This window comes from Scardinius erythrophthalmus, assembly GCF_964197995.2.
Source record: "Scardinius erythrophthalmus genome assembly, chromosome: 15".
Classification (NCBI taxonomy): Eukaryota; Metazoa; Chordata; class Actinopteri; order Cypriniformes; family Leuciscidae; genus Scardinius; species Scardinius erythrophthalmus.
The window spans coordinates 39360508-39388453 of NC_138235.1; the positions used below are offsets into that span (position 1 = coordinate 39360508).

General features: G+C 40.8%; 1 protein-coding gene across 1 annotated transcript; it reads right to left on the minus strand.

The window, feature by feature from the left end:
* Nucleotides 1-906: 906 nt before the first annotated feature.
* LOC308703259 (E3 ubiquitin-protein ligase TRIM39-like) lies at nt 907-27885 on the minus strand (the record flags this gene model as incomplete). The annotated part of the gene is made up of 7 exons (XM_081386580.1): nt 27814-27885; nt 25177-25733; nt 19454-19549; nt 17199-17429; nt 3169-3316; nt 1580-1606; nt 907-1457 (listed from the first exon to the last, which is right to left on the minus strand). The coding sequence occupies exons 2-7, from the start codon at nt 25729-25731 to the stop codon at nt 907-909; spliced, it is 1608 nt and encodes a 535-aa protein (XP_081242706.1). The 5' UTR covers nt 25732-25733; nt 27814-27885.
* Between the last annotated feature and the right edge of the window lie 61 nt (nt 27886-27946).

Consider the following 27946-nt stretch of genomic DNA (forward strand, 5'->3'; position numbering starts at 1 on the left):
TCAAAGTTAGGATCATAATTTTCAGGAATATTACAGCACAATGGGTGTATATTAGCATTGTTTGTTTGCATCTGATAGAACTTTTGGATTTGGAAACAGTGACGTCAGACTTAACAAGCTTAACAAAACTTTAGTTAAGTGAAGATGCACATTTTTAATTAGGATAGTCAAAATGTTAATATCAATTCTTTTTTACATTGATTTATTACATGGAACATGTGTTTCCATTCATTTTGTTGAGATGTCTTTTCTTGTATAGCCTATTGTATATACATGGTTAATTATTCATGTTGCTTATGTATTATACTATTTTTGTTGTGTATCCTATTCATTTATATTAATCTATTACTACCTTTTTTTTTTCAAGTGCATGGAAGTGTATGTATTCAAATGGATCTAAAATATGTAATAAAACATTCTTATTTTTGTATTTTGGTTCAGTTTGTTTATTATAATATAAGTTAATTGGTAACCATAGTAACAACAATAAATTAATAAGTAAATAAAACCGGTTCCACACAGTAATATAAGAGTTCCTCAGGAAACCTGTGTGGTTCCTCAGAGAACCGACCCTTTAAAGCGTGTCTAGAGGATCTACAGACGGTTCCGCCGGTGAAGTGAAGAACCCCGAAAGTTCCTCCAGGCACTTTTTATTTTTACAGTGTAAAGTGAGAACTATTTATGATTAATAAATTGTTAACAAAGCATAATCTAACTCTTTATATATGAGCAAATTAAACACTTATTATTATATTTGTATATAATAATGTATTAACAACAGTTTATAAACTATTAATTAACTATAAATTAATAGTTTGTAAATGACTTAACTGCTTTGTTACTGTATTATTATAAAGTGTTCTGGTAAAATCTACATGATTTATTTTTGGTTTTCATTTACATATTCTAATCAATTAAAGGTGAGACAGGAGTGATGATCAGTGGGTTTGAGTTTTCACCTTCATTATTAAACCCTGGGTTAAAATATGGATAGAGTTTGTCAGTGAAAGTCTGACCAGTGAAAGAGTAGATATGAGATCTGGACTCCACGTCATAAAAAGAGACCAGACCCTCCTCATAATCCACAAACACACCAACCTTCTCAGGTTTCACTCTCAGAGATAAAGAGACAGATGAACTTTCACAAGCATCATATTCATTTTCATTCCTCAGAATCACAGTCCAGTATCCATCCTCAGGACTCAGTGTGATCTCCTCCTTCCTGTTAATGGATTCTCTGGCCACTCCTAAAGTCCACTCAGTCTTTCCCTTCACCTGCACCTCATAGTAAAATCTTCCTGAACTGAATCCCTGCTTTGCCAGAACACAAAGACCCTCATCAAATCTCTTTTGGTTTTCTGGGACGTCCTGCTCAATGTCTCCATAACTGACTTGTTTTCCATCATCAGACAGGATGAGACGTGGATCCGCTGTATCAGGATCCAGAGTCACATCCACTGAGAGAGATCAGACATTATCAATCAACTTCAGAACAAACATTTTCAGATGTACAGTATATAATATAGATTAACACAGTTTTGTGAGTGTATTGAAGAAAATGGAGTCAGTCACACTGTACCTGCAAACTTCTGCACAAACTTCAACCCTGTGGACACAGATGACAATATAATGATGAATTATGATCAAGGGAGACATTTTCCTATTTTTTTAAGGAAACTTCAGCAGTTTTGAGGCTTGAATTGAGGAACCGATTAAGCTGATTAAATTAAGGAAAGAAGGCTGCCTATTTATTTTAAGAGAATTAGTTCAATTTTGCAGTTTGATTTAGAGACACCATTGTTAGTTCCCAGCATGCTTTGCAGATGGCTGAAAATGGAGAGTAAATATTGAAATTAAGTGTTATTTTATGTGTTTTTGAGTGAAGGGAAACATCAGTTAATGTTTAATGTTCAGTTATGTTTGACATGTGAAAGAGTTTCTGTTATGTTGATGTTTTGATCATTTCCATTGAAGAGTAGAGCTTATGGATAGGTTATGAATAACTGCATGTACTAATAATATGTTTCTTTGTTCAATAAGTAATAGCTTTGCTAATGCCAGTGCAGTAACAAGTGTGTGTATTGTGCTGTGCTGAGCAGATACAGTCTTTTACTTGTACAACATAACTTAAAGTCAAGTCACCTTTATTTATATAACGCTTTTTACAAAACAGATTGTTTCAAAGCAGCTTTACAGAGATAACAGGAAAATAATGCAACAAAATTTGTTTCTAAAAGAAAATAGCATCACAGTCCAGATTAAGTAAGTTCACTAAAGTTAATTCTTGTTGTAAAAAGTTATTAATTTAGTTGATTTATATATAAAGCCGCTCTGGAGAAAACAGTGATGTCATTGTCCAGCTCAGTTCAGTTCTCATATAATGGTGTCAATGCAGGAGATCAATGATATTGTTGAATATTAAATGTCCCCAACAAAGCAAGCCAAAAGCCAAAGGCGACAGAGGCAATGAACCAAAACTCCGTCAGTGACAGAATGGAGAGAAAAGAAAAAACCTTTGGATAAACCAGGATCACTGTCAAAATACAATACAAGTCCATTTCAAACAGGTCATTTCCGTTCACTAAAAATCACACACTTTTGAGAGTTCATTGAGACATTTCACAAAGAAATTATTATTAAATTCATTGTGTCATATATATTAAATAATTTAGGAGATTTTACATTATTTATTCAGGTAGATTTCATTAAAGAAATCAAGCCTTAAAAACTACTCAAAAAACATAATATTATATTATTATAATATTACAATATAATATTGTTATATTAAAATAGTATTTTATTTAAATAGCATGTTACAATTTTTACAGTGATTTGTATTAGTGTTTGTTCATGAATAGTCACATCATATCACTCACATGTCTCTAAAGTTAAAGTAATACTGCAATAACTGGTTATGGTAAAGTTTGGATATAACTTTACACATACGTTTAGTAAGTGATTTTATCATACCAGTCTAATGCTAACATGGCAAGTTTAAGTTATGTTATGATTATATTATTCAAACAGTGTGATCTTTTGCAGACTGAGACAAAATAATTGTGGTGATCACCAACTTTTTATTCAAACCATAATATTCCTTGAAAAACGTAATTTCTAAGTTTATAACAACAACAAAAAATCTATACACTGTATTTGATATTCACATACCAGTTAGACTGAGTTTTTCATTCAGTGTCTCATGAGTTTTCTTCAGTTCAGTCAGGGCTCTATACAGAGAGTTCACGTTCACATCAGAGTCAATCCTGATCTCAGTCCAGTTCTTGGTGTGTGGACGAGTGTTCAGTGATGAGCTCATCTACAGCAGGAGAGAGAGAAGACTGTTAAATATGATCATTATTATTAAAGCAGTAAATTCAATATGTTTTACACAGGAGCTTTCTAACACAGTTGAGGCAAAACCTCTGTATGAATATGGATGATATCACCGTACTTCCTCTAGTTGATTGATTACAGGAAGAATTGCTTATATTTTCTCTATTAAAACATTTTTGAAATATTTAAATATGCAAATTAAGCATTGTCTTATCGCTTTCACAGATCCGTGTGAATGAGGATCGTTTTGATAATGGTGTCGAAGAAAACTCAAAGGAAAAACTTCTCTATTTTAACCCTCTGAGTTGGGCAAACGCGCCCACGCGTTTTGCTGGATTTTCTTCACATTGTAGAACTATAAACTTAAATTTCTCCATCATTTATGGTCATACAGAAAAAAGAAATATAAAAAAAGAATCTGTGATATTTTTACTTTTGTATGTGTCCACTTACAATCAAATCAAAACATTGTGCTTTTGTAAAATAAAGAAAATAAACAGGGTGTGCGTTCTGCCTCTCGGTCGCGGTGAACTTTTTTTTCTTGAGCACGTCTATAAACTGAAACAAAACTCAGCGAATACTTGTCACACATTTATGAGCCATATACCTTTATAAACATTTAAGTGTGTACTTTTAAATGATCGGATTCAAAACGAAAACAAATATTCTCTGTTTAAGTAATTTGCATAAAACCAACAAGATGTCCAGCTTCTCAAACGCTTCCTAATTACTTTTAATTTGAACACGCCCACTCGCGCAAAAGATATTCACATGCAAATCTCCACATGGAACGCGAACGCGCTCATTACCTCAAAAACAAAGCAGCAAAACACTTCACAAGTCTCTGCTTTTCGTCGAGTTTGAAAGGCGCACGTTTGGAGCTTACATTGGATTTAGGCTACCTCAGAAGAAGAAGAACGCGATTTGAAGACAAGAAAGATGTACAAGGTAAGAAATTCTTACATATTAGTTTGTTATTGTTGCATAAATTTCACATTGCAGTTGAACTGTTGCTAGATATATGGTGAATATTGTAATATTTAGACCCGTGTTTACTGTTACTGTGTTTGTGGATATCTGCTCAAAAGTAGATATGTAGGCTATATGGTAACCATAATGTTTTATATTTGAGCGCGATCGCGTTTGAATGTATCATATGATCGCGATCGCGTTTGAATGTATCATTTGATACATTCGAAAAGCAAAACGCACCAAAGGGCTTCATGTTTTTACTATTATCATTTCATATCATCATAACGAATAGAAACATTTGAAGTAACATGATAATCTATATATTTTTCTCTAGCTTAGTTACTGAAATATTTTTGGAAGATTTATAGGCTGCTATGGTTATTGTTATTATTATTTTATGCAGCACTGCACATAGCCTATGCTTACAAGGCACAACAAACCTGGTGTTCATTATATTATTGTTGGAAACATTTGTGTGTGTGTGTGTGTGTGTGTATTCTGTGAATTTTAAAAAGCAATTTTAACCAGAAAAATCTAAAATGTATTCCCCAAATCGTGCAGGCCTTTCTCTTGATATCAGTATGTTCGCTTTTTCTTTTTTTTTCAGGGCCCAGATGCCACTGAGTCCTGCTGACTTCAACTTTCTCTGTACATGAACATGGTAAAGTGAAAATCAAACACCTTGGAAATGAAAGGTATGTACAATGTTTTTAGTAATGGCACAAAGGTCTCTGTCTTTGGATCATTGGTTATCTTTGGATTATGTTGTGTTGTAAATAAATCAAACCATCTAAAAGCCATTCTTTTTTAAATCTCCTCATTCTTTGTGCAAGGTTGGTCAGAATGATAGGGGCCTGATAGCTCCTAATAGGGCAGTTAGAGGAGGGTCTTTGTCTTTCTCAGGTGTGAAAAGCTTACATATTAATGAGCTCCCGCATAAAGCTTTGTGGCACAAAACACGTCGTAAAATTTTTAAATCAATATATTGTCTTATCTGAATGAGCAGTCAGGGTGATTTTCACATCGTTTTGGAGCAAATATTCTAGGCTACGCCATACAATTTTCAAAAGTCTTGTGAAGAAATAATCAGTATGGGTTTCATGGCCTTATTTCAGTGAGAATTTTTTTTTGTATTTTCACAAACCACGCATAAATGTCATTATCTCAAAACTACAAACTTTTACACACATGCTGCTGATATATTATTGTAGCAGAGTTTGTGCTGAATACAGTGTAATTAGACTTTAGCCATGAAAATGTCACAAGTAACAGAAATAAGCACAAATGTCAGAGCATGTCAGAACACCTCCAGGGCCCAGAAAACAGCTCAGACCTCAGAGGGTTTTTAAGCATATCGGTGTCGTGTAAACGTATCCTCAAGCACAAGAAACAAACACATGCCGGCATCCGTCTCCACACCCCACAGAGTGAATATGTGGGAAAGCTTCTTTAACTCTTGTCCTTCCTTCACAATTTATCCCTTCCCTTCACTCAGTTCAATCAGAATTACATGAAAAATACAATGTTCTGTCAATGCAAGTGAATTGACAGTCATGTTTGGTATCATTTGAAATGTTTCAGTGTGATTGGTACAATGGTCTCAAGTCCAGAGAAATAGACCAAAAGCTACAAGTTAGAGAGTTTAGAAATACTTTGCTTACTGTGGAGGGAGAACCCTTTACCAGTGTATTTCATGCAAATTACCTTCTGTCCTCAATAAGGTCTAAACCACCAAGTCTGGGATCTTGATTAATGCAAATTCCAATTGTTAGTTTGTGCCTCCATTTGGAGGATGTTTTGTCTTTGTCTGAGTATTTAAAGAAATGTTGCAAAAGGCTCAGAGTGATTCTGTCGTCTGATCAGCCCGTAATGCTGAAGTTCTTCCATACACTCAGCATTATGTATCTTTCAGATGTCAGGTATGCATCTTTTACTCTTTATTTCTGAGTATTTTGTATTGTTTTGTATTAATTATCTTCAACATAATTATGAAATTTTAATTATAGATTTACCTGATTTACCTGAGATTATTGACTCTACTAGATTATGTTGTATCCATGTTTCTGCTAATCTGTGTCCAGGGTTGAGTACGTAATAGATCTCAGGTTAGATTGAGCATGCAGAACATCAGGCGAGATTCTAGATGTCTGACTAACTGCTTGACTTTAGTTAAGTGGTTATATAGTTGCATTCACTATAGGGTGCTAGACAATACAATTTAAATAATAGCAAGCAACATTACTTCATAGTATTAGCCATAACCTCTGGTTATTGTTTGAGCTTTAATTAAGTTGTTATATAGGCGACTGTAAGGGACCAAACGGAATTACTATTTAAATAATGGCAAGCATGGGCGGCCTATTAAATATTATTAGTCATAATCTCTGCTCTGACTAATGATCTGGGGCCGTATTCACAAAGAATTTTAAGGCTAAAAGTAGCTCCTAACTGGCGAATTTAGGAGCAACTCCTAAAAATAATGGGCGTGTCACTCGTAACTTTAGGACTCCTAATTTTTTTGACTAAGAGTAATTCACAAAGCATTTTAGCCCTAAAAGTAGCACCTAAGTGTGACACTCACAAAAATAGGTTTTGTTGAGATGATTGTCTTTTGTTTTATTTTATTTTATTACAAATTAAATATTGTTGAGAGAATGCACAGAAGCGCGCTATGACATGCTGTTTCACAGAACAGACACAAGGTGGCAGTACCTTTCAGCCGCGTCACTCTGGGACCCTTAGCGAGGCGCGGAGGAAGAGAAGCTCATATTCCGGTTGAATGGAAAGAGAGCAACAGTTGTCCCGCGTCTCTTATAACTTTGTTATATTTGCAACATTTTCAGGTTTGTTGTACATCTTTTATATGACTTGCAAAGGGTTATAAGCTAATATGAATCCTCAGTGATGTGTGTTTAATAAGCTAAAGGTATGTTAAGTGTGTAAATAGTCAAGTTCAATGATAACGTTGTGGAGTTGAGAGGAAATGGCGGCCGACGCTCGCACTAATGTTTTCTTTGATCTATTCCTAACTGCTCAGGGATATTTCTGAGTTTATTACTGTGTATGTGTAAAGTAACTGTGTGCGGAAGACCATGCATTACGGGTAATAAATTACGTTTACAGATAAATAAATAGCAGTTTACAGATGTAGCTTTGGGTGAAACGCACGTGGTAGTATTAAACGCACGTGGTAATATAAGACTATCATTTTATTTCGGTTCATAGGAAGTAAGTGTAAAAGTTATGAGACAAATGTTTAATATTGAAGTTTGTACTCATGTAATGTAAATACAATTTAACTTAACTGCAAATGGGATTTATTCTGTTATATTAAGTGAACACTTAGAAAAAGTATAATGAATACAGAAATACTCGGTTGATGATAGATACCAGAGAATATGGTTAGAGGAAAAATGTGTTTACAGTAAGATAAAACTGTGATAAGTGAATGTTGTGGAAATATGTGAAGATACATTTATGTGGAAATGTACTTTTGAAGAGAATGTGACTTCATGTTATCCAATTGTGGATATTACCTGTGTTTCAATACAGAGCAACAAAAGATAACCGTAATAATTCTTGAATGCAGATATAAAGTTGAAATGAAGTTGTTAATAAAAGATATTCCGGTTGAATGGAAAGAGAGCAACAGTTGTCCCGCGTCTCTTATAACTTTGTTATATTTGCAACATTTTCAGAGCACTTCGACCAGGAGTATCAATATACATCTGCTAGCGGACCCCTGGCCGGGACCCGTTACAGATTCTTGGGGGCTCGTCCGGGATTCTTCGGCGCCCCCTAGTGGAGCGGGGGCCGAATGATGACAACGCTGACCAGTGATTAACCCTGTCCAGCCGTGGAACTGCGATTGCGAACGAGTGGAGGTCTACGAATCGGAGCTGACTGCATCATCGTCAAACTGTGTTGCCAGCCGTGAGGGAGACGAGGAGCCATCATGTCGCGTGGTGGGAGGAAAAGCCTAGTGTGGGACATTAGGAAAAGCTTACTCACCCTGTCAGCTGGAGAGCTTCTTCAGGTCGCCAGAGCGGTGGAGCCAGGGTCGAGCGAGGACCAGTCAGAGCCTGTGGAGGGAGACGAGGAAGGATGTTACGATTACATCAACTCGTTCATGTACAGTAAGCAGTTACTTGACACGGAGGACGAGGGAATGGTTCAGTTGTTGATATTGAAAGACGCTATTGACGATGTGGTGAAATGTCGTGATGATGATGTGTCGATGTCAAATGTAAAAGGTGATTCTGAGTTACATACTGAGCAGGTTTGGGGTAAGCTTGATGACCATGTTGATTTTATTGAAGGTTCAGTCATTACCCAAACAGCCCCTGAAAACACCACAGACACTCACAAACAGAGCCACCACACATTCAATGTAGCTAGGGCTGCGTCACCTAGTGATATTGCTGAACTAGATTCAGGCCCAATAGCACCAGCAATGTTAAACACACCTGACCCAGCTAACACTGAGTTACTTAAAGTGCTAGCTAGCTATGAAGAGGTTAGTAAGAAACTCATGCAGTGCTTACCAACACATGCTGTATCGCCACAGGCACAGTTAACTCAATCCTCAGGCCCTCTTCAACAGCCAGACAGAAAACCACCGAGTGAACTTGTCTCTCAGTCGGCGCGTGAGGGGATGGTGTCCTTAAGGGAACTCAGCTACCTGCCTCGGAGAGAGTTCAAAGTGCAAGGCGGACAGATCGGTGACCAATCTTCAGACATCAGCTACAATAATGTCTGTAGACAAATTGATGATGGAATCAAAGAAGGATTCCCCGACTCAGAGATTGTTCGTGGTGTGCTAAGAATCATGAAACCAGGCATATTCAAAGAAATGTTGATAAACAAAGACGACATGACAGTGACTGAACTCAAGGGGTTTCTTCAAACTCACCTAAGAGAAAAAAACAGCACAGAGTTATTTCAAGAGTTGATGTGCACGAAACAAGACGAGAACGAGACACCACAACAGTTCCTTTATCGTGTGATCGGTCTAAAACAACGTGTTCTATTGACATCAAGATTAGCTGATACCGACATCAAGTACACTACAGCTACAGTGCAAGATGTTTTCCTACATACAGTGTACCAAGGCTTTGGGCACAAGCACACCGACATACGCAGAGAACTCAAACCGTTGTTGGCAAACAGAGAGATCACTGACGATATGATTCTGCGTCATGTGATGAAAATCACTAGTGAGGAAAGTGAGAGAATGAAAAGACTGGGTCCTTCACGCCGACAAACCGTAACCAATGTACACAGTACACAGCTTGGGTCGGAGGTGGTGAAGACAACTAGCACAAAGTCAGAGAGTGCTGCGTCCAAGCCAAATCAAACAAAGCCAGATCCTCTGAAAGATCTCACGACCAAAGTAGAGGAACTCACTAAGCTGGTTGAAGCCATGCAAAAACAAAACCAACAACAATCGGCTCATCATGGGCGTCAGTATAATCAGAAGAGGGCACAAACAAAATGGGGGAAACCTTATGGTTGTCCAAGCTGCGTGGAACAAGACAAACAAGACTGTAAACACTGTTTCACATGTGGGGAAGAAGGACACCGTGCAGCGGGCTGTTTAAAACGACCAAGGAGGCAGGGAAACTTCAATCGGGCACTGGAGAGGGACATCTAGTGGCCGAGTCGGGAAGCAAGTCCCAACCAGAAAGTGAGGTCGGAAATGACAAGTCGCACCGTTCTTCACCCTCAACCCCAGTAACGACAAGTCCATTAAGTCAGTGTAGCCAAGTATGTCAGGTCCCTCCCCAGTCACCACGTGTAGCTAAAGCTAGAGCAGTTGCTGGTCTGATTGGCAAAAAGGCCCTAGTTCAGAGCTATCTAAATGGTTTAGCAGTCACTTCTTTGCTCGACTCTGGGTCACAAGTCAGTATAGTCAGTCGTGCCTGGAAAGAAGAGTACCTACCTGACCTCAGTATCCACTCAGTCTCTGAGATCTTGGGAGAGGAGGAGCTGAAAGTTATTGCGGCAAATGGCAGTATCATTCCATATGATGGGTGGGTAGCTATTACAATAAACTTGCCAGGGAACTTGGACCCCAACCTGTCCATTAGTGTTCCATTCCTCATTAGCAGCTACCCCATGGATAAACCATTGATTGGCTTTAACGTGTTGGAAGTACTCATTTGTGGCAAACCAGAGAGACTAGTGCCAATATTCGCTAACTTGCTTAGCAATGCCATATCTGTTCCCAAAGAGAAAGCTGAAGCTCTTGTCAACTTTATTCAGACAGCAAAGCCAGTCACACGACAAGGACGCTTAAGAACAGGTGCCAAGGAGATAGTTCTCCCAGCTGGTCAAGTGTTGTGGGTGAGGTGTCGGGTTCCGTCAAACATGGACGCCTCCACCCGACTAATGTTGTTCGAGACAGATGAAGATAGCTTATCTCCTGGACAGTGGGATACAGGGCCAGGGTTGTTTGAAATCCAGAACCCGACAAAGCCCTATGTCACCATCCCAATTGGTAATAACACCAATCATGACATCACAATACCACGTAAAACAGCTTTAGGGATCCTGCAGCGTGTTGAAAATGTGGTGGAGGCAGATATCCTGGACAGGTCACAGCCTGCAGCGACTATCAGTCAGGTCACCACCACTCAAGACAGCAACTCAGACTCACCACTGTGGGACCCACCTGTAAGCCTTGACCATCTGGAGGAAGAACAGCAAGAGGCTGCTAGGAAGATGCTTCACGAGGAGTCAAACGCCTTTGCAAGAAACGGAAATGACCTTGGCTGTATCCCAAACCTACAGATGGTGATCAATCTCAACGACGATATTCCGGTGCAAAGAGCATACACATCCATTCCCAAACCTTTGTTTAAAGAAGTGAAAGAATACATTCAAGATCTTCTGGTGAAGGGTTGGATAGTGAAATCTAAGTCTGCCTATTCTGCACCAGTGGTGTGTGTACGGAAGAAAGACGGCACACTTCGTCTTTGCATAGACTATCGTCTTCTGAATCAAAAGACCGTACCCGACAGACATCCGCTGCCACGAATACGGGATTTGATAGACACGCTAGGAGGATATTCCATGTTCAGCATACTGGACCAAGGTAAAGCTTACCACCAGGGGTTCATGGCAGAAGGGTCACGTCATCTCACGGCCTTCATCACCCCCTGGGGTCTTTACGAATGGGTAAGGATTCCGTTTGGACTATCAAACGCACCTGCAGCGTTTCAAAGAAGCATGGAGGAAATGTTAGGCTCTCTGAGAGATGAGTGCTGCATCCCGTACCTGGATGATCTTCTGTGCTACTCTAGATCTTTCAGTGACCATGTGGACGTGATCCGCAAAGTCCTCAGAGCGCTGCAGCATCATGGAGTGAAGCTACGAGCAGAGAAGTGCGAAATGTTCCAGAAGGAGGTTCGCTATGTTGGACGCTTGGTATCGGCTGAGGGAGTTCGAATTGACCCTAAAGACCTCGAGGCAGTGATGGCTTTAAAAACCAAAACACCCCAAACAGTTGGTGACCTCCGACGGATTCTCGGCTTCCTGAGTTACTATCGTTCCTACATACAGGATTTCGCCAAAATAGCAAAGCCGTTGTATGAATTGCTACAAGTGAAGTCCTCCATGCCCCAACCTCTTCCACATCACCACAAGTCCAAGGGTCCACAACTTCCGTCCAAAACACCCATCTTATGGACAGGTGAGCATCAGAGTACTTTGGAAAGACTTGTTAGTATGCTGACCAAACCTCCAGTACTTGCATACCCTAACTTCGAGGAACCATTCGTCTTACACACGGATGCATCGGAGAAAGGACTTGGTGCAATCCTCTATCAACGACAAGATGGGAAGATGCGAGTCATCGGATATGGATCACGAACTCTGACACCGGCGGAGAAGAATTACCGTCTCCACAGCGGAAAACTCGAGTTCCTTGCTCTGAAGTGGGCAGTGTGTGAGAAATTTAGAGACTATCTCTTCTATGCTCCACATTTCACCATTTACACTGACAACAATCCGCTTACTTATGTCATGAGCACTGCGAAACTCAATGCAGTTGGACATCGCTGGGTTGGAGAATTGTCAGAGTTCCACTTCAATATTAAATACAGACCTGGGAAAAACAATATAGATGCCGACACACTCTCACGCATCCCACTCGATATTGACAACTATGTAGCTACATGCACGGAGGAGCTGTCTCAGGATGTGCTGCATGCGACTTGGGAAGGGGGTCGGGCAGCCCAAAAGAAAGATGTAGCATGGATAGCTGCACTTTACACCTCCTCTGCTGATGTGATACCACAGCCTCATTCACTCTTGCCCGAAATAGGCCACGAAGAGCTGGCAAAAGCCCAACGAGAGGACCCTGAAATAGGGGAAATAATGAGATTGAAAGAGGCAAATAATGTTCTTACTGATGAGGTAAAAAGTTCAGTGAGTGGGCTCACTCGCAAGCTTCTTCATGAGTGGAATCAACTACATGTGGAGAATGGAGTCCTGTACCGCCAAACATCAGAGCGAAAACAGTTAGTCTTACCTACCAAGTATCGGTCGGTTGCCCTAAAGCATCTCCATGACAACATGGGACACGTTGGCACTGAACGTGTGCTTCATCTCGCCAGAGAACGTTTCTATTGGCCACACATGAAGAGGTGTATAGAGGAGTATGTCACCAGGAAATGCAGCTGTATAAAGCAAAAGAAACCCACCGTACATGTGCGTGCGCCAATGGGTGGTCTGACTTCTACTTCCCCTCTTGATCTGGTTTGCATAGACTACCTACATCTGGAGAAAAGCAAAGGAGGTTATGAGTACATTCTGGTAGTAATAGACCACTTTACCAGATTTGCCCAGGCTTACCCCACCAAAAACAAATCAGGACAAACTGCAGCTGAACGGATATACAATGACTACATACCTCGTCTGGGTTATCCAAATCGTCTCCACCATGATCAAGGACGTGAGTTCGAGAACAATCTGTTTCGCACTCTTGGACGGCTGTCAGGGGTCGGACACTCACGAACATCTCCATACCACCCACAGTGTAACCCTGCTGAGAGGTTCAACCGTACACTGCTGCAAATGTTACGGACATTGACAGACAGAGAAAAGGAGAGATGGAAAGAACATTTGCCACAAATGATACATGCATATAACTGTACTCGCCACGAGTCCACAGGATACTCACCTCATTACCTACTGTATGGACAACATCCCCGTCTGCCCGTGGATCTTTTGTTTGGATTAATGGAAAACACTGAATCAGTGACACACAAAGGGTATGTGGAGAAATGGTCAAAAAGGATGACGGAAGCATACAAGATTGCAAACAAATCCAGCCTGTCATCAAGTGCAAAGAACAAGTCCTACTATGATCAGAAGGCGAGGGGCGTGGTCCTCAAACCAGGAGATCGAGTACTGGTTCGAAACATGGGTGAACGAGGTGGACCTGGTAAGCTACGCTCATACTGGGAGAAGAGGATCTATGTGGTGAAGGAGCAAATCTCAGACAATCCGGTGTATGTCATTCATCCTGAGGGAGACTCAAATACAAAAAACAGAACCATACACAGGAACTTGCTGCTGTTAGTGAATGACTTGCCAGTTGAGAACCCAGTACAGCCAGCTGACTCTGTTGTAACCCCCCATCAGAGGCAAAAGCAGCCTCAACAGAGGGCGAACTCTGTTGACAAGGATGGAATATCAGACACTGATGATGAGGATGAGTGGACAGGAGGTTATTGGCTGAGAAGACCTGTAGTCAGGATGGACAGTGATCAAGCTCGACATAACAGATCAGTGATCTCAAGGAGAGAGCAAAGTCCAATGTCAAAGTTATCTCCTGCAAAAGCACCTGATCAGACTCCAAAGAAACAGACAATGATTCGTAAAGACTGTTCAAGCACATTACCTACAAGGAAAACTGTATCGATGGACACATACTTACCCGAGGGGCGAGAGGTACACCTTCCCGAAGTAGAAGAACAACAGTCAGAGGATAGAGGAATAGGAGTAGTGGGAAAAGAATCACAGACAAGCGAACCATCTGATGATACTTACCTACCGCAGCCTGAAGAGGATGAACTGAATGCAGGGGACAGGGAAGTGGAAGTAGTGGAAGAAACACAGACAAGTAAACATCTTGAAGATACTTACCTACCTCAGCTTGAAGAAGATGAGACAAATGGACATGAGGAGCAAGTACAAGTGGAAAGACCGAGTCCTCCCTCTACTATGACTTGGCCTGAAAGAGAGACACATGGAGAAGTTAGGAGGTCAGTTAGAGAGAAAAGACCTAAACCAATATTCACTTATGAGTCACTGGGCCAACCTTCCTTACAAACCCATGTAGAGTCCATTTCCTCACAGTCTACCTCACCCCCCCTACCTTTCATGCCACATCTGCATAGCCAGTTCATTGTACCTACTGCTTATACACCTCATATGTACATGCCTTACACGTATTACATGCCCGTCACTACACAAGTTTACTAGAAACCAAACAGAGAATGAGTTTTAGTTTTGTTTTCATGGGAAAATGTCGGGAGCCATTTTTGTTTGTCGGGGTGGATGTGACACTCACAAAAATAGGTTTTGTTGAGATGATTGTCTTTTGTTTTATTTTATTTTATTACAAATTAAATATTGTTGAGAGAATGCACAGAAGCGCGCTATGACATGCTGTTTCACAGAACAGACACAAGGTGGCAGTACCTTTCAGCCGCGTCACTCTGGGACCCTTAGCGAGGCGCGGAGGAAGAGAAGCTCATATTCCGGTTGAATGGAAAGAGAGCAACAGTTGTCCCGCGTCTCTTATAACTTTGTTATATTTGCAACATTTTCAGGTTTGTTGTACATCTTTTATATGACTTGCAAAGGGTTATAAGCTAATATGAATCCTCAGTGATGTGTGTTTAATAAGCTAAAGGTATGTTAAGTGTGTAAATAGTCAAGTTCAATGATAACGTTGTGGAGTTGAGAGGAAATGGCGGCCGACGCTCGCACTAATGTTTTCTTTGATCTATTCCTAACTGCTCAGGGATATTTCTGAGTTTATTACTGTGTATGTGTAAAGTAACTGTGTGCGGAAGACCATGCATTACGGGTAATAAATTACGTTTACAGATAAATAAATAGCAGTTTACAGATGTAGCTTTGGGTGAAACGCACGTGGTAGTATTAAACGCACGTGGTAATATAAGACTATCATTTTATTTCGGTTCATAGGAAGTAAGTGTAAAAGTTATGAGACAAATGTTTAATATTGAAGTTTGTACTCATGTAATGTAAATACAATTTAACTTAACTGCAAATGGGATTTATTCTGTTATATTAAGTGAACACTTAGAAAAAGTATAATGAATACAGAAATACTCGGTTGATGATAGATACCAGAGAATATGGTTAGAGGAAAAATGTGTTTACAGTAAGATAAAACTGTGATAAGTGAATGTTGTGGAAATATGTGAAGATACATTTATGTGGAAATGTACTTTTGAAGAGAATGTGACTTCATGTTATCCAATTGTGGATATTACCTGTGTTTCAATACAGAGCAACAAAAGATAACCGTAATAATTCTTGAATGCAGATATAAAGTTGAAATGAAGTTGTTAATAAAAGATATTCCGGTTGAATGGAAAGAGAGCAACAGTTGTCCCGCGTCTCTTATAACTTTGTTATATTTGCAACATTTTCAGAGCACTTCGACCAGGAGTATCAATATACATCTGCTAGCGGACCCCTGGCCGGGACCCGTTACATAAGCCTGGGACAGCTTAAAAGAAGTCGAGAGGACTCCTAACTCACTAAGACCTATTCACAAACCGCTTTTTGTGGCATTTCACGTTGCGATGTTTTGAAATGCGTATGCGGCGGCTACAGGAGCTTCCAATCGCGAGGGAACAATTTTGCATTGTAGGCATAACTAGGGATGCAATAACGCCACCAACAACAACCAAAACTAGGCTACTCATTGCATGTAAACTAATTGTAACGTTTCATTGTAAACTAATTGTAACGTTTCATTGTGAATCAAATTAAAATGTTCTTCTCTTTGCAAACGTAGGCAGAGGCATATAGTGACAGATTAATTCAATAATGTTGCAAAGATATTGCATCAATCCATATTAGGCTACTAGGCTATTTGTTTTGCCTTACTCTTTGTTCATTTAGGCTATTTATTCAGTTATTCATCATCTTCCGTCCTTCGCACTACTTGTGAAGCGCACGCATTCTCAGACCTGTCACCTGTCACTCATCATCGTAGGGGAGGTGTTTGGAATCATTCCCGCGTTACAATCATCAGCCAATCAAGGTGGTCACTTCAGTCAAGCTCGTGCATGAGTAATGACGTCATCCATAGCAACGAATACTCACTCTTAGTTTAGGAGTTGTCATTTTTCTTTACTAAGAGTAGGTCTGAAAGGCGTTGAATAACTTTTAAGAGAAAACTCCTAGCTAAAATCTTTTAGTGCGATTTAGGAGTACTCCTAGTGGTAAGATAAAATGCTTTGTGAATACGGCCCCAGACTGGCGAATTTGTGACCGTGAGATTCACGTTAACATCCGGTGTGAGACTCTGAACAACATTGGAATCCGAATGAACAAGTACAATCTAAAGTAAAGAGTTAAAACAGAATAATAAAATATCTAGATAAATATAAATGACCAGTAATCCATTGGCATTCCAACCTAAATGCGAGGTCAAGATAAAATTGAGTCAGATAAAAGTGTAATTGAAATTAAATCACTTTATGCACTGAAAAGACAGAACAAACAGAAAACCTTCAGCCACACCATTGGACACCATCGTTGGGTCAATTGGGTGAACATTAAAGAACAGACTGTTTGTCCTGTAATATTGTACATATTGACTGAGACAGATGTTGACAGACCTGTATGAGATGGAGATCGTCAGTGTGTGAGAGCTGCTCCAGCTCAGTGTTTCTCCTCTTCAGCTCAGTGATTTCCTGATGCAGCTCTTTAATGAGATCTTCAGCCTGTTTCTCTGCTGCTTTCTGCTGTTCCTCCATCATCTTCAGCTGCTCAGACTGACATCTCTCAATGGAGCGGATCAGATCAGTGAAGATCTCAACACTGGAGGATTTCTCTTTCTCTGTGTTTCTCTGATGAACGAGAACAGTTATATTAGTCAATCTATTCCATATTCACATATTATTTACAGGGATAGTTCACCCCAGAATGAAAATTATATCATCTTTAATTAACCTTATATCACTTGTTTTACAGTGGAACAAAATAAATGTTTTGCACTCTTGAGGACGAGCTGTTGAAGAACTCCAATAGAACTCATACAACAGATTTGTGCTCTATGGGAAAAAATCATATGTGTTTTGGAGCAACATGATGTCACCGTTATGTTCTGTTAGTTTCTGTTTTCATGGATTCTCAGTTTGCTTTCATTCGTCACTTGTGTTCCTTGTTCTCATTTTCCGCCACTCATCAGTTACTATGGACATTAACACTAATCATCACAGCTGTTCGTCTTCTAGTTAATCATCTCTGTATATTTAAGTTCCTCCCTTTGTTCTGTTCATTTGTCGGTTATTATTTGTGCACAGCACACTGTCTGTTTGGCTGTTTAAAGGAGAAGTTCACTTTTGAAAAAACTTTTGCTGATAATTTACTCACCCCCATGTCATCCAAGATGTCCATGTCTTTCTTTCTTCAGTCGAAAAGAAATTAAGGTTTTTGATGAAAACATTCCAGGATTTTTCCACATATTATGGATTCCATTGGGACCCAAACGGTTCAAGGTCCAAATGACAGTTTCATTGCCGCTTCAAAGGGCTTTAAACGATACCAGACGATGAATAAGGGTCTTATCTAGCGAAACGATCGGTCATTTCAAAAATAAATAAAAAAGTTTAAGTTTTATAAGCACAAATGTTCGCCTTGCTCTGTTCTGTGATGCGCGTTCGTGACGTCACGTAATACGCAATTACGTTGAAAAGGTCAAGTTTGATGTGTTTACAAATGTGCGGAAGGAGGACCATATAAACATTTTCAAATGTATTTGTGTCAGTTTATCGTTTAAAATGCCCATTTCGTGTGCGCATCCTGAGTGTTTTAATATTAAAAAGCCAAAAAGAACATTTTCTTCAATTTTTCAAGCGTGACCTTTTCAACGTAATTGCGTATTACTTGACGTCACGAACGCGCATCACAGAACAGAGCAAGGCGAACATTTGTGCTTATAAAACGTAAACTTTTTATTTTATTTTTTAAATGACCGATCGTTTCGCTAGATAAGACCCTTATTCATCGTCTGGTATCGTTTAAAGCCCTTTGAAGCTGCAATGAAACTGTCATTTGGACCTTGAACCGTTTGGGTCCCAATGGAATCCATAATATGTGAAAAAATCCTGGAATGTTTTCATCAAAAACCTTAATTTCTTTTCGACTGAAGAAAGAAAGACATGGACATCTTGGATGACATGGGGGTGAGTAAATAATCAGCAAAAGTTTTTTTAAAAGTGAACTTCTCCTTTAATTAGATTATCATATTAAATCTTATGTTATTGAATCATCGTCTTCATCTTCTGTGGAACTAATGTCGAGATCACACTGAACGATTTTAGGCCCGATTTTCGCTCGTTGACAGGTTTTGTGAGATCGCCGACAAATGCCCGAAATCATAGGCAAATCAGTGCTCATTCACGTGAGTGACAGTCATGCAGTGTGAATTATCAAAGATGTGATCTGAGAGAATCGCAGATGAGTCGCCAACACTCGTTAGATATTTGACATGCTAAATATATGGATCTGTTGGCGAATCACAATCCTGCTGTGTGAATGTGTTCTGACTGAAAACTACATCTGAGAAGACCTACAGCCAATGAGACAGAGCAAGAAACAGGACAGCGGGATGTTCATGGAGGAGTTATAGACCATGATATTATTTTAATAGATTTGCAATTAAATCAAACAGAAAAAAATCACAAACAATTGCTTGACCAGCAGCAACAGCAGCACATTGTAAAATTATTTATTTACCCCCAACTCTCCTTGCAGAACACACAATCCTTGCTCCCCTCGTCTCCCCAACCATTCCCTCCAGCATAATCTGCCGTCAGAAACGACCATGAGTGAAACGACCATATCAACTCGGGCTGATCGAAGCACAAACCTTTCTCAGCTCTACTGAGTGCTGGATCTCTTGAATCTTCTTCATTCTGTCCTGGATCATCTGATAAACGTCTGTCTGTGTCTGAACCAGCTGATTCTACATACAGAGAAAAACACAGACACATTTATCACTGAATATAGCTTTCCATCTTCTGACTGTCTTATAAAAAAAAAATAGTTTTGAATCTTTTGATTTCATGTCTGACAGTTTTGAGGGTAACAAAATTAGCTTTTATCAGATGTACACTGTAAACCCTAACGCTCAAAATAATTAATTGGTTTGAGTAGGACAAACTTAAATTAAACTAATTAGTTCAGTCAAATTAACTTTTATGAGTATTTAGCACTTTCTTTTCTTTCAAGTTTACAGAACTGATATATTTTAAGTAAACTGAACTGTTTAATTATTTTGAGTTTTATGAAATTATTTATTTTAATTTAGACAAATTTAAGTTTAACTGAAACGGATGGGATGTCTATTTCCCAGCATGCTTTGCCGATGGCACTCGAAAGGGAGAGTAAATGCTCTGTTAATGTTGGCTTTAGGATAGTTACCATCATGGTGACAAGTGGTGCATGCAGCTTGATTTGAGAGCAAATAATCCCTTTATATTGTTGCGCTCATACAGCAAGTGCTTCTGTATAACAAACTATTGCAAATATGTTAGCAAATTAGTATGTTAGCAGATTCGCTTTTTAAAGCTAACTAAGTTTATACTAATAAAAGTGTTAACATTGAGATTACATTAAAGTTTTAAGTTAAATATATGAATTAATGTACTCATACATTTTAATTGTTCTTAACTTGAAATGTTTAAAGGGATACTTGTAGAAAACCTGTAGTATTTTCGAATTACCATGCTTTCCCCCCTCATATCCCCCTGAGACCAGAGATTTATGTATTTTTTTGTCTGGAAAAAATCCTCCGATGACGCAAAAATCGTCATTTTGCGTCATTGGAGGATTTTTTGGCCAGAGGCTAAAGACTACAGCCAGTAGGAGGAGCTGTTCCGCATGTTTTCAACCTGCCCATAGGAGGTGGGATCTCACTCACAGAGTGTACACAGTGTCAGCCGTCTTTCTTTGGAAGCTAAGCTATCGAGTTCTTATTCTGTGGAGAAAGCTGAGTAGTAGGGGTTACCATCCTCTTTTCCCCGGACATGTCCGGCCGTCGAGATCGTCCAAAATGTCCGGGATTCGGCTTTTGCTTTCTGCGGTCACCATTCATTGTTTACATGCACACCTTTTGTATCAATCTAACTGAATTCATTCCGATTGGTGAATCTGAATGTAGTGTTTACATGAACGCTAAACAAGTGATCGGTTGATGTGCGTTTTAACATTGCTAAGAAAATTCCCGCTCCTCCGTGAGAGATACGAGACCGCTGCGTCTCAGTAATCACGCCACCGGCCTCGCGCCGTTCTCCAGTGGCCCTCAGCCTCGTCCTGCTCACCACAGTAAACATAATGAATGGCGATTGTAGAACGCAAAAGCCGAATCCCGGACATTTTGGGCGATCTCGAAATCCCGAGCAAACTCGTCACGGAGTCTCACTAGTAGCCTAGCCTTATTGTTGTTTTCAACTGCGCTGAGCGCTCTCTTACCGGTAGGCGTGGCCTCCTAGGGCAGCGAAGCAAGTGCATTCTGGGAGTTGTTGTCTTTCATCCACATGAGCCAAAAATACATTTTCTGGCTTTTCTCAGTCTAGAAAGCTCCAAATTCAAAAATAATTTCACATTTCTTCTACATAAATGACCTATTTTAAATACACATTCATCTTCCCAGAGGTGAAGTATCCCTTTAAGTACAAAATAAAAATCTGCTAGTTCTGCTTACTTAAACTTTGAATTTCCAACATGACATCATGACTTTGCGTAAACATACACGCCACTTTCAAGTCAAGTGGCGTGTTATCTATATGCATTTTGAGCTATCTGCGTGTATGTCCACGCCGTCATCTTCCGCGTGTATGTCTATGATGGAAAAATGGAAATACGAATTGGCGTGTCATACATACACCATTTCATGAGATCAGTCTGGAATTTCAGAACTTCAAAAATTTGAGGCAATTGATTGCTTTGAGTTCTGCCAACTTATTCGGGTTTACAGAGTACTTCATAGATTTAAGTTTTATTAACTGAATGGAATTACTACTATTAGCTTTATTTACCCAAGTTATCTTAACAATAAGATATTGAGTTACTTGGACACAAATCAAATATTTTTTTATGCTTAAATTGTTTGAGTTAATAAACTTAAATGATTTAAGGCAATGATTTAAGGCAATCGGTTTTCTTCAAACGGTTTGAGTTGAACTAACTCATCAGGTTTTACAGTGTAATGAAACACTATTGATTAAGCTGTTTTTCTTTTTAAAAAAGGACAGGTTCTTCAGGACACAGGAAAGAAAACATCTAGGTAACTAATGAAACCGAGACTTTACGTTGGACTGAACTGATGTATTGGGATCTCGTCTGAGAGCCTTTGAGGGGTAACAGAACAGGTCAATGCACAATGCGAGTGAGATTTGCATCGCAAGCCAGTCCCCGCGTCCGGGTATATAAGGCAGCGTGCAAACTCACACATTAAGTTTTCTGCTGAGGAGCCGAGACGGGGTCCTGGCCGTTTCAGTGGTGGTACAAGAGTTGGGGCAATGGGATGTAAAGTTTTTGTTTCCTCCTTCCGGGAACGAGGGTTACATTAGTAACCTAGACATTCCCTATCAGTCAGTCATGTTCGATGCTACATCGGACTGAACTGACATATTGGGATCCCTATGGAAAGTGCCACAACAGCTGCCTTGAGTAAGCTGCCTAGTATCCCTGCACCTGTTGGGGCAGAAGAAAGGACAGAGATTTGCACAGAGAATGTCAATCACTGGTGTTCCTTCTGACCCTATACAATGAGACTACTTGATAACACTGGGAAAGTGTGCTTATTCCAACCAGAAAGGAATGCTACAGAGACCACATCCTGACTGCCAAGGATGCTGGAGGAACTTCACCAAAGTTTAACTGTTGGGGGAATTCACCTGAGGAGCAGAATAGGCGCTCGTATCCCGTCCTCAGAGGAGAATGGTGCAGCAAGCAAGACACAGAGCCAGCCTATCCGCATATTACCTGTTTGTACCCAACACACAGGAAGAAACTGGCTCCATTTAGGTTTTGCCTAGCCCGCAGCTCTGCATATGTCTGCCAGAGAGGTGCCGTGCACCAACGCCTAGGAGGAAGCAACCCTCCGTGTCGAGTGAGCTCTCACTCCAAGGGGGCACGGCTCGCCTTGGGATTGGTAAGCCAAGACATTGCCATCCACTTTCCAGTGGGCCAACCTCTGCTTGGAGACAGCCTTTCCATTCTGTTTCCATTGCAGACAAAGAGCTGTTCTGAGGTTCTGAAGCTCTGTGATAGTTGGCTGGCCCGTATTCCAGGCAGGCTTCGCTGACCGAAAATGCCTGCAGGTCTCCCACCCTCTTAATGGATGTGAATGAAGTCAGGAGCACTGTCTTTAGATCTCTACTGACTGCAAGGGCTCAAAAGATGCTCTTTGTAGGGCCGTTAAGACCAGAGAGATGTCCCAAGAGGGGATGAGGTATTGCTGAGGAGAATTCAACCTCCTGGCGCCTCTCAGGAATCTGATGACCAAGTTGTGTTTCCCAAGAGACTTACTGTCTACTGCGTTGTGATGTACGGTGATAGCGGCAACATACACTTTCAGAGTGGAGGGAGACAGCCTTCGCTCCAACCCTTTTTGCAGGACATCTACAGGGGTCTTCCCTGCGAGAAGAACACCAATCAACAAAGGGGCTCCACTTAAAAGCATAAGCACGCCTCGTAGAGGGGCTCTAGCTGAAGTGATAGTGTCAACTACTGCTGGAGGTAGGCCACTTAAGTCCTCCGCGTCCTGTACAGAGGCTACATGTGAAGGTTCCAGAGGTCTGGACGCGGGTCCCCCATCCCTAAGAAAGCAGCTCCTTCCTCAGTAGGATCCGCCAAGGAGGGGCTGTTTTGAGGAGCATGAGATCTGTGAACCAGGTCCAGGTGGACCAGTAAGTTGCAACCTGCTTCTCATCCTCCCTGACCTTGAACAGTGTCTGTGCTAGCAGGCTCACTGGGGAAAACGGATACTTGTGTAGGCCCAGCTTGTTGTTTTATTCCCCTAAAACAACAGCAAATGTTTGCCCCGCAACAACGACAGAAACCAGCCAACAGTACGGCAACTCGAGGAAATTGATATGCCATTGAAGTTGTGGACCTGTCCAGGAAACTAAGGCTACGCCGTGCCCGTCGCATACAGCATCCCAACCCGTACTCGAGGCATCTGTTGACACAACAACATGCCTGAACACTTGTTCTAGGGAAACTCCTGTCTCTAGAAAAACATGGTCCAACCACGGGCTGAAAGTACGGTGACAGATCGGAGTGATTTCTATGTGTACCCGGTTGTGAAGCCAGTGCTGAAGCGGTCTCATGAACTGCTGTACTGCTCCTGAACAAATTCAAGCAGTTCACCACTGACTGTGCGCACTCGTTTGTGAGACGCGTTGTCATGTCAACCAAGTCCAACTCCAAACCGAGAAAAGAGATTCTCTGGGTGGGGGAGAGTTTGATATTTTCCCAGTTGACCCGAAGACCCAAGCGTCTGAGGTGCCTGAGCACCAGGTCCCTGTGTTCGCATAACTGATCTCGCGACTTTAGCCAGAATTAGCCAGTCATCGAGATACGTCGAGATAAGTATGTGTCCTTCAGGTTGATCATTGCAAACCAATCTTGGAGGCGAACGCACATGAGGATGCATTTCTGTGTCAGCATCTTGAATGGAATCTTGATTCAGTAAGACTGCGATCTCCTCATGCAGCACAGGAGCATACTTATCTGCCACTGAGGTACTGAGGCTTTGGGGGCTGTAAGTGTGGTGGCACACTTACCTGGCTCTACAGTTCCCGTAAAGGAGAGGCTGGAGATGTGTGAGAAGGCATTGCGTCCTTGAACTGCAGACAGCAGCAGCATCCCGCCAAGGGGCAGGATGTGTTTGATCGCCTTTGTCTGCTTTTGTACTGCCGAGAACTGTTGGGCAAAGTTCTCGACAGCATCGCCAAAGAGGCTGGCCTAGGAGATGGGGGAGTTGAGAAAGTGAACTTTGTCGACTTCCTTCATCTCAGCCAGTTTCAGCCAGAGATGGCATTCCTGGACCACTAGCTTGGACATCGTCAGTCCAATGCTCGCAACAGCCTGGGAAATCATGGCAGTCAACTCTGGGTTGGACTCGAACAATGCTACTCTCCGCGAAGGGGGCAGCGCAGTCGAATCTTCATCCCCAGAGGACTCAAACCCGCTCTCTGATGCAGCGATCGACATCCGGTCCTCTGCTGGAGCCCCGAATGAGATGCTGGGTCACCCATGGGACCGCGGGGATTCACCCGGCAGGAGAGTCACACCAACAAAGGAACAACTCACTCACTGAACGATGATTGAAGAGCAGAATGAAACAACATCTGCTCTGCTCAGAAGCAAAAGCTTAATGTGTGAGTTTGCACGCTGCCTAATATAACTGGAAGCTGGAAGTGGCAATGTGCATTGGCTTGTTCTGTTACCACTCGATGGTGATTGGGCTCTCAGGCGAGATCCCTATACGTCAGTTCAGTCCGATGTAACGTCGAACGTGACTGACTGATAGGTAACTGAATTTCATGGGGTGTTTAAAGTGCTTTGTTTGTATCTCTTTACCTTCTTCTCTCGACTCTCCTCCTCTATAGGAACAGTGTTGTGAGCCCTGTGTTCTCCTTCAGTACAGAACAGACAAACACAGGTCTGGTCATCTCTGCAGAACAGCTCCAGAGGTCTCTCGTGTTTCTGGCATATATAATCCTCCAGATTTTCCACAGGATTGATGAGTTTGTGTTTCTTTAGACGTGGGACACTGAGATGAGGCTCCAGATGAGTCTCACAGTAAGAGCTTGGACACGTCAGGCAGGTCTTCACAGCTTTCTGCTTTCTTTCACCACAGACGTCACAGAACACTTCAGATTCTCCTGGATTGAGCTTCTCCTTAAAGTGTTGCACAACCTCTCTGAGTGTTGTATTAATCTTGAGATCAGGTCTTTTGCTGAATTTTTCTTTACAGAGTGGACAGAAGCAGGTCTGTGTGTTCGTCCAGCACTTACTCAGGCAGGTTCTGCAGAAGTTGTGTCCACATGGAGTGGTGACTGGATCAGTGAACACTTCCAGACAGATGGAGCACTGGAGCTCCTCATTTAGTGCTGGACCACTGGAGGACGCCATGGCTGAAAAAAGAAGTAAGTAGTAATAAGATAAATAATGTCAATATATCTTCTACATTCCTGAAGAGAGCAATTTTGATAATTATATGTAGAGGTCGACCGATATGGTTTTTTTCAGGCCGATGCCGATCTTTTGAAATCTGGGTCGGCCGATGGCCGATAAATGCTGCCGATTTATTTTGGCCGATTATGCGCTTGTTTTTAACCTCTATTTGAAAGATAAAATGTAACACAAATAATTACTTAAGATAGACCAAATTTCTCAACAAAAACATTTATTGAACACTTTACCAATCTACAAAAAGACCTTGAGATATGTTTGGTAATTGTACCTGAATGAATTGAAAATGAATTTGCTACTTTTAAGATTAATATATTTGTTTTCCTAAACATTTTAATTAACAGTAACTTAAACACTTTGCAGTTTGAGTGATGTCCTGATAAACAAAATGACGGAGTATGTTTTTATGTTTCTACTGTTCGCCTCACACACACGCGCGCGCACACAAATATAAGTAAACACTTTGTGACTTTAAACACACGCGACTTTTCGATCGCGCCCGCGCGCCTCTCTCTCTCTCTCTCTCACACACACACACATACACACAACATATTCCAGCACTGCAATCTTTACATCGCAGCCTGAGCTAAGGCGGGCCTCCAGATTTAGGTGTCCCTAAAGAACCCGCATATCTAACAGTAGTTCCGCATTACTTTGCACGCAAGTTTTATTTATTTTTATAGCGTGTATTCTCCGTGGAAATTTATACACCGAACCGTGACGCCTGTACCGATTCGGTTCAATACGAATACATGTACCGTTCCACCCCTAATCTACAGTGAAATACAGTCACACATTACACTGTTTGGCCAGCATTTTAACCGTTTAATCCAGGTACTAGCAAACGGTATAAAGTTAACTTCTGACTAGCGTCACGAGCAGCGAAGCGATGTTTCTGTTATTCTAACGTCCGTTTTCAAAGCATCCAAGAGAAGCACAGGCATAACAGTAGCACCGAAATGAAGCACAGAAATCCGCGTTGATATTCGGTCCGGCAGATAACGGTCGTTAAGACACCAGTGCCGTATTAGCACTGGGTCTGTCTGTAGCTACCCAACCCTTGTAACGACGACGCTAGCAAAGCAAAGCCAGTCCTTCACTAGCCTATAGTTGGTCTCTATTTTTTATTACTTATTTCTCTGCATTGAGTGACAACCCTCTCAAATATAAGACACACAAACAGAACAAATAAAAGGTATCAGATTCACTGTCTGTAAATTCTTGCTTACTTATAATGCAACCTCAACTACGCTATCAATTTCAAAGTAGCCGAACGTCATATCGCCTATTCATGTTTTTTCTCTAAGTTGGCAGTAACACATCAAAAGTTTTTAATTAAATATAAAGGAGTTTTCTCCAAGGAACTTAGCTTCTTCCTTAAGCACTGGATGAGGTCTGCTCATTCTGCTGGAAAATGACTCCAGGCGCAGCGTGCGTCGAACACGTGTTCCACAACAACAACAACAACAACAACAACACTAGGCTGCCCACAGATGCGCCCACCTAATAATCGGCTTGATACACTTGGATATTGGCCGATGCCGATTATGTAAAAAATGCAAAAAAAAACGGCCGATTAATCGGCCGACCGATGAATCGGTCGACCTCTAATTGTATGTACTGAGTAAATTAGGCTATGGATGTTGCATGTTAAATACCTGTAGAAAAAATCTGAAGAAACTAAATACAGACACTAAACTAGGGAAAAAACACAGTACAACAAATGTAATAGGATTTCACAACAACATTTTAATACAACCATGAGATTTATAAATAAATAAAAAACACAGAAAATGAGCAGAACTGTACTTTTTCAAGCAAATAACTTGCTAAATAAACATCTGTAACCACCAAGAGTCATTTCTGTTTAATAGAGTTATGATTTTCATTGAACTTTGTTTATTTTGTCTGCAGTTCTAATACTTCCTGATTCTGATATATGTTGCATGAACACAGACTTTCATTTTACAAACGTTCTTACTGCATCATGCTATTAAACTAACTTACATTTCCATCGCTTACCTGTGAGTGAATGTCAGATTTGATCGTTAATTTCAGGGTTTCGGAAAAGAAGTGTTGTTTGAAGAAGCTTCCAGTTCATCTGTTCAGTTTCACTTTCACTGAAGTCTTTACACACATGCAGTGATGTCATATA